General features: G+C 49.2%; 1 protein-coding gene across 2 annotated transcripts; it reads right to left on the bottom strand.

The window, feature by feature from the left end:
* Nucleotides 1-3,531: 3,531 nt before the first annotated feature.
* On the bottom strand, nt 3,532-6,500 carry LOC125535765 (zinc finger protein CONSTANS-LIKE 13-like). Of its 2 annotated transcripts, none has more exons than XM_048698839.1 (4): nt 5,663-6,500; nt 5,330-5,548; nt 4,079-4,395; nt 3,532-3,990 (listed from the first exon to the last, which is right to left on the bottom strand). In XM_048698839.1, the coding sequence occupies exons 1-4, from the start codon at nt 6,182-6,184 to the stop codon at nt 3,900-3,902; spliced, it is 1,149 nt and encodes a 382-aa protein (XP_048554796.1). In that variant the 5' UTR covers nt 6,185-6,500; the 3' UTR covers nt 3,532-3,899. The 2 variants fall into 2 exon arrangements, with proteins under 2 accessions (XP_048554796.1, XP_048554797.1); XM_048698840.1 differs by having other exon boundaries at nt 4,079-4,392; nt 5,663-6,499.
* Nucleotides 6,501-8,240: the final 1,740 nt, after the last annotated feature.

The raw sequence follows: 8,240 nt of genomic DNA, 5'->3' as shown, positions 1-8,240 counted from the left end.
CTGCCGGCGGTAGCCTACCCGAGGCGACAGTACTCCATAGTTCCGCTTCCGCATGGTGACGACGCGGGTCGGACATGAGAAGTCCCAGCGGCCTGGGCAGGCGCAACAATAGTTCCCATGGAGACGACACAGGACAGAGAAGGTGGATCACCGGCTGCCTGGGGCGGCATGAGGAAGATGCTGCAAGCGCCAGGTCGAGTTACTGTGCCGACAGCGTAGCCGCACACGCATCCCCCGTTCCATCAGCTCCACCTTCATCTCCTCATCTGCTCCACGCCATTGTTGACGTCGTTAGCGGCTGGGTTGATCCGTCGATACCACTGGACTCGCGCCCGAGCACCTCGGTGCACATCTCCATGTTCCCTTTCACACCGTGCTGGTACACTGGATTCTTCTTGGCATCGAGCCATAGAACGGCGAACATAGAAGCTAGGTGCCAGCGATAGGGAGTCACGCCAGTGAGTCGAGCTCTCTTGGATACAAATCATGTAGATGAGGAGGAAGAGCAGGAGCAGGTTGGCAGCACTCAGCGGCTCGCAGCTCTGCGGCTGCCTGGCGATGCATGCCAACGAGTGAAGCGAGGCTTCGAGCATGCCATGAGCTGGGGCCCTACATGAGCGTAACATTCTCGATCGCAGACTTCGTGTGCGCTCCCTTTTACGTCGTATCTGATGGCTTTGTGGAGAAGAGATGTGGGAAGAGGATGCACACAACGCGGGAGGTCTTTTATACGACCATGGGGCGGTGGATCGGTGGCAACACGAGGCTTCGAGAGAGAAGAAGCGAATCGAGGAAGAGATAGGATCGAACGAAATTGTTGGAAACCGGGCCACCTCGAGGGGTGGCGGCGGCCGCGTGCGTATCACACGGGCTAGCCCCTCCCGGTTCCACACTTTATGTTAAGTGGGTACTTATTCCTTAACCCTTTACCCCTATATAAAGAGACGAGGAGCAATCATTGTAACGATTGATCATTGATTAATAAAGATAGTCTTCTTCATACTTTCCTGTGTTCATCTACTTTCGCGTTTTCGACTACTTCGTCTACGACGCTCGCCCTCGCTCCGCAACCTTGGACCGGACTCGCCGGCGGAGTTGCGGAACATAAATATTTGGAAACCTGCATCCACATCCAACAGCCGGACAGATGCACACGCACGGAGAAGAAAATATCAAGCGGCACGCCACGGAAACCAAACAAACAAAAGCACGTAGTCAAATTGAACATGGCGCCGTGCAGCGCACATGCAGCCAATGGCCCACAATTCCAGTTATCTCAGCGCCCACGCATGCACACAACCGCACACGATCAGGTCAACGCGACGGGGCGGCCCACAGGTAGCACAAATCGCTAACCGCACCAAACTGCACCCACGAATTCAGCAAGCACGCACAAAATTTTGACAGTGAGCCTAGAGCCACCAGGCGATTTTTACCCCACAGCGTACCAAAAAAATACACATGCCATGTTCAAACTTACCCATAGGTCATTTTCATACAAATGGGTAAATCTTGGAGCGAAAACGCCCCCGGAAATAGAGGCTTGGGTATTCGGAGGGAAATCAAAAGATCAATTAGTTTGGAGGCGCAGACTGAAACCAGGATCAATGGATTTGGACTAAACCTGGTTTTGTGAAGAAGCTTCCCAGAGACCCAGACCACTTTTGGGAAGCTTCCGAAGCTTCCAAACCTGATTTTTTTTCTTGGTTTTCTAGACTGTTTTTTCTTGTTTTATTTCTATTTTCTTTCCTTTTCATTTTTCTTTTCGTTTTTTCCTTCTTCCTTTTTATTTTTTCTATTCTATTTTTTATATGTGCAAAGTTTTTTCAAATTTGTGATTTTTTCTTCATATAAATAAGCATTTTTCAAAACACATAATTGTTTTTCTAATTAGTAATTTTTTAAATCGACAACCTTTTTTAACATTCTTGATTTATTTTCAAAATAAGTGATCTTTTTCTAAATTCATGATTTTTATTTAAAATGTACAAACTTTTCCATATCCATGGACTGTTTTTTCCAATCTGTGATATTGTTTTCCAATTTTTTTGTTTTTTTCAAATTCATGAAGTTTTTTAAGAATTCATGAACTTTTGTTAGAAAATCCGTGAACATTTTTTCCAAATTGATGAACTTTTTCTAAATCGGCAAATTTTTAAAAATGGATGAACTTTTTTTTCAAAATCCCAAACTTTGTTTGAATTTGGTGAACTTTTTGTTTTTTGTCAGCATTATTCTTTTTTATCATTTTTTCTTGAAAGTCGAGAGTCAACACTCCCTAAACCAGGGACCGCCTCCTTTTATTGGGCCAATCCTTGAGGCATGAGGGGTGGAGCGTGGGCGCCAGCTACTCTTCCCAGCGCTTAAGGCGCTAGGGAGGAGCTCTCGTGCAGCTGACAGGAAAGATCCCCTAGCACGAACCCCCTCCCCCAGAGCTCTACTGGCCCTTTTAAACGGGCCTCACCTCTCCCCAACGGTCATCATTACACCACAAGCAAAAAGGACACTGAAAAGCCCCAAGGTTTGTGACTCCTAAAAAAACTTGAAACTGGAATTTGTACCAAAAGCTTACATAATTTTGAATACACAATTTTTTCCATAAACTACCATGTATAATAAGTTGCCATCATGCTAGAAATGGATCAGAACTTTAAAAACTTAGCAATTATATGTTTTAAAGCTGTGTCGGTACGAATAGATCAAAACAATTATGAAACTACAAAAAAAGTGCCAAAAATTTAAATGCATAGAAGAACATTTGGCAAAATTATGCTGAACTAAAAGTTTGTCATTATTTCAAAAAAATGTTTGCCAAATTACCATGTTGTATCATAAAATTTGTCATGTTCCAAAAAATAGTTTACAGAAAAAGAATGATGGTTAATAACAAGATTCCTTGGTGGTGTAAAAACATGAAGGTGTGAAAACAAGAAAGTTTGCCATGATTAAAGTAATGAAGTTGCCATGGTCCAAACAAAAGCTTTACCATGGTTATAGTTATCATTTTTAGCTAGATGTAACTTGCCTGGAAATAGGATTTGGGTCGGTTGATATTTCTGACTGTTGGTGATGCTTCATGATTTGTGCTCCCTTTTTTTCTACTCTGTGATGTGTCTTGTTTTGGACTGACCTCTCTATTTTGGGGCTATCAATTCCTTAACAGGTTGGCCCATTAGCTTGTCCAACCCAAACAAGCTCTATGTCGCCCATCTGAACACCCAGCCCTTCCGCCTCTACCTTTGTTTTTTTCTGTTTTCGTTTTTATGTGTTTTCGATTTAGAATTTTATTCTTCTTTATTAGTTTTTTTTCAAACAATCTGATTATTTTTGTGCCGACGAGCAACGTGCGCAAGAGTGCAATCGTGTGGCGAAGCGAGTGTAACTCAAATGATTAGGTTCCTTGTGGTGGAACCAGTCCACCAGGGTTCAAGTCCTAAACTTGACACTAGTAGTCGCATTTTCCTAGATTTATTCTAGTCTTTTTGTCAATGTTTCTTCGATGGGAGAAGAAATTTTCATCGACTATGAGGCGCCCCTGGTGACTTCGTGGATAACAAGCATCACCAGTTCACCATCATCAAACGTGGGCACAGGCATCCCGGTCCCAATGACATACACACGATCTGAGGGCAACAAAAGAAGGAAGAGTAACTGAACCATAGCGCAAAAAAAAAAAAATCACACCTGAACCATAACGCCAAAAAAAAAAAACATATCGCAGCTCGCACAGTCACATCACGTTGAGACGGCGAGTACGTGGTGCCGTGATGGCACGTACGACCAGAGGACAAGCTGCCATGGCGACGCCGTCCCTAGCTCCCTCGCACCCACGCTACGTAGGGCACAGAACGAACGTCGTCGTCCACGGAGACCAAGAGTACGTCGTCGGTCCTCGAAATTTACTGGCTCGACTTGGCGAAGCGGCCGTTGGTCCTCACCCTGCCGTCGGCGCGGGCCTTGCGCGACTCGTACCGGATCTGCTTCCCGAACCTGCAGCAAATCAGATGCTGCAGTCAGCACGAGCTAACCAAAAATCTGTGATGTGTGGCGGGGCATTTCTCTGATACATCTCACGTACATCCTGTTCTTCCTCTTCTCCTTGTAGCGCGAGATCACCTTGCCGCGGTCGGGGTAGACCACGTCGTAGCCGCCGACATTCTTGGTCCCCGGAGCTGCTTGCACCGGCGCCGCCGCAACGGGTGCCGCTGCCGGCGACAGGTGATCGTGGCCGCCGTTGGCCATGTCGTCGACGCTGCTGCTGCCGCTGCGGCTGAGGCCGGGGCAGACCTCCGACACCTCCACGAACGACGACAGGCTCGGCTCCGCCGACGAGCTCGCCGAGACTTGCTCAGGAAGTTCGTTGCAACTCGTCGCGATCCACGCCTCCTGGTTCTGCTGTGTGACAAGACCAGAATGAATCATCATATATTCACATGGCTGGCAGGCTGGCAGCTCGATCGAATGTTCCTGGAAAACATCTACTGTTGCTGACTGAAACATGCAATGCATGGTACTGAAACATGAACTAGGTGCCTCGTACGTTTGGCTTTGTACCGAAAGGGATTTCGATTGGTGGTGCCGAAGAAATATCAAGATCCTATTAATGGCACTATCAAATACTATATATCAACAGATATCAATGTCATAATGATGGCTGTGAGCCTGTGACTAGTACTACTACAGGAGTATATATACTAGGCGGTTGCAACCGGAAAAATCACCGTGTCATTGTCGATCTGATGCCTTTTATGTGATGGTGTACAAGTTGTGAACGTTTTCCTTCACTAGATGGATGGCTACGGTCCGCAACTTGGACAGAAATGGAGATGTTAGGTTGGGATTACTAGTCTAATCATGCCTTGCCATCCCATATTCATATGAGTTAGAACTAACAATGCTGGTAATTTTTCTGGATGCATGGCTCCCATGAGGGAGGGCCGATGACGGCGGCTTGCCTCCGTCTTGTTCCAGTGCTTGTAATCGTTGTTAGGTGGTCTATGAATTTGAATGTAATTTTTATTTTCTGTGTTTTTTGTATTACCTTGACATTTGATGAATAGACTGAAAGTTTTTCCCGCAAAAAGGAAAAGAAAAGGAAATGGCTTGCGAGTTCTCGATGGATCGGTCTGGTTCACAAATTCAGAGTTCAGTCTACGGTTGCACTTTTTTGGGGTTAATTCATATAATTTTGCAGGGACAAGGCAACTTTGTAAAACTGCATATGTTCTTACTGCATTCTGTAAATCTGATGGTATGTATCAACAAACTACGCAAATATAGCTAGTCAGGAAGGGAGATCAGCGTAAAAATTCGATTCAAAGTTCCAAACCTGAGAAGGAGGTACATGCAGGATTGCTGCCGCGCAGATGGCCTCGGCTCCAAGAGCCCCAATATCACCGTGCCCAATAGCAGCGTAATCTGAAGATCCCCATGGCGGAGGCAGCTGATCAACGCCTGCCGGCTCTGTCGCCGCCTCCTCCGACTTGGCGAGCTCCCCGAGCTGCCGGAGAACCTCGCCGTCCAGCTCCCCGCAGGGCAGGCTCCGGTTCTTGCACACATCATACGTAAAAAAACATCAGAGAACGAACTTTCTTTTCCTTTTCGTTTTGCCGGACGGTGAACAGTAGCAGCATGCTACGGCGCCAGCAAGTCAGCAACCAACCTTGGGGGAGGACGACGAGGTGAGGAGGGGCTGGAGGCCATGGCAGGCGGTGGTCGGCACGATGACGTCGTCGAAGCTGAGCACCTGGGGCTCCTCCCAGACAGGCCACCACGCTTCAGCCGCTTTGTCGCCGACAACGACGCCGAGGATCGCCGCGAGCTCGCCCACCGAGGGGCACCCGGTGTAGCCCTCCACCGCGCCACGGTCGTGCAGCAGCGGTGGCTGCACAACCTCCCCTTCCCTGTGCTGCTGCTCCTCGAAGTCGCAGTTGGAGCAGAGGAACCGAGCGGCGCCGCGGCGGACGGTGGCCGCGGCACCGCGGCAGACGGCGCAGAGCGGGGCGCGGGCGTGGCGGCAGGAGACCGTGTTGGCGCCGTGGACGTGGCGGTCGCACGGCAGGCACAGCCCCGCGGCGTCCGCCCGGCAGTACACCACCGCCGGAGACCGGTCGCAGAAGTAACACTCCCCCGTGGGCACCGCCGCGTCGGCAACAGCCCCGGGCACCGCGCCGGAGCCGGTCATGGCTCTCTCCGCCCCTCCTCCTTCGACCTTCTTCTGCTTCTTCTTCTTGGCGCGGACGCACCGTCTTCTTGGTAAGTACTAGTAGTAGGATGCGCTATGCAGCGGGCGCAGAAGAGACAAGCAACTAAGCAAGGGGGCGGTGGCACCGTCGGTACGGGTAGGGGAGAGGTGGGAGCACGTCGCCATGAATGACCCAGGACGAGGAGGAGGAGGACAAGTGCGACGAGCGGGGAATTGATGGGCTCGAAAGCGAGACGAGGGAGGCGGAGGACAAGTTCCTACTTGCTCCCAAGACCCTCGCGCGATTCGATCCCTCGCCATGTGTGGTAAAGCCAAGTGGGCGGGCTAGTCGACAGCGGAGAGGACGCTTGGCTCACTCACTCTTCACATGCACACTGGCTGACCCATGGGATCATTGCCCGCCAAAATTTTCTGGCGTTTCGTTGTGCTGTGATCACAAGGATGACGGGCAGCTTGATTACGCCGTGTAATCACACGCGCCACACACGTGAAGCAAGCACATCTCCTAATCGCCACCGGTCACTGCTCGGTCGTCTGGCTTCTCCCCAATGCGAGTCGTCCCACTTGGCATTTGGAAAAGGGTCTCAATCAACTGCCATAGTACTCCCTCTGTAAAGAAATATAAGAGCACATAGATCACTACTTTAGTAATCTAAACACTCTTATATTTATTTACGGAGGAAGTACATAAGAAAGAAAAAAAAAGGAATAACTAAAAAGAACATTTTGCATGGATCTCCATGCAACTAGAGCATGGACCGAGACATAACCAAGTCTCAGTCGACTGAGATTTAGCAACACTGTTTTGAAAAACGAAGACGGGGAGATGCGGATAGTAATGCAAACAGCCTACCTTTGGACGTTGGTTGCACCGGCACGTACAAGTGCCAGAAGAGGACACGCCAGCAGGCACCTCCTCCTTCTCCGAGCTTGCCCTGCCTCGTTTCGGATCATGGTCCAAATCAGGGACGTGGTGTTGTTGTCGTCGCTCGGAGCAAGTGCTTCTCAAAGACAATGAATGTGGTTTCAAATAAATGGAATTGAAGGGCATGCTCTCTTTTCGGAAAAGAAAGAAAAGGTGATGTTGGTGTTATGTTGTGCTATCTGGCGCAACACAATGCCAGGACCCTTTTTTTTGCTAATATAGTGTCAGCACCTGCTGACAGGAAACTCAGCTTGGAGCATGTTCGCTGCATTCATCAAGATGATCGTTGGCAACAGAACATCCGCCCTCTTCTCTGAGGACCAGTGGCTCGCTGTAAATCGCGCACCAAGAGGGACACTCATGGACATCTTCTAGACCACTAACATTAGGGTGACCCTCGGACTGCTAGCCCTGTGGTGTACATCTGGTTTTGGGTGAGGGTGCATCGGGTGTAGCTCATCATAGTGTCAGTCGTGTTGGTTGGGCATTGGACCCTTGGTCTCACTGCTTCGGCAATTTTTGGTACATCACCCTTTTCCTGGGGCGTTGTTTCAAGATCTTCGCTCTTGGGCATCTTCAAGTGTGAAGTTCTTAGTTTGGCTTGCTTCCCAGTGTAGGACTGCAGAGTGTCTCGCTACAAGAGGCATGCAACTAAGTGTGCATCTGTGTTGCGACCAATCGGAGGATACCATGGCCCACCTCCTCACTACTCGCTCTTCTCGTGTGCCCCGTGGCATGGCGTGAGTTCATATCTTGGGTTCGATCCACCATTGCGCCTCTAGTTGCGAGTGAGGACTTGGTAGATTGTTGTTCGCGGACCACCCCTTTCACCCCGGCCACGATGCACAAGGGGGCACCTCCTAGGCGATTATGCTCGTGACTTTGCTGGATTTGAAAGCATGGCAATGTTGTCTCTTCGACAACATGCGACCTAGCATCGATGTTTTGATCGACACAATCAAGTTTGAGGAACGACTGCAGGCGAGAGAATGGCGATGGGTCTTGCCTCGATCCTCCCAGTGGTTTTCGGTGCGAAGATGTGCAATGTTGTACTACCTCCGTTTTATTTACTGTGCATACTATGTTTGTCTAAAGTCAAACATTATAAAC

Source organism: Triticum urartu, chromosome 2 (assembly GCF_003073215.2).
Source record: "Triticum urartu cultivar G1812 chromosome 2, Tu2.1, whole genome shotgun sequence".
NCBI lineage: Eukaryota > Viridiplantae > Streptophyta > Magnoliopsida > Poales > Poaceae > Triticum > Triticum urartu.
Note: the sequence above shows the minus strand (reverse complement) of the source record. Positions and strands in the feature narration are given on the sequence as shown.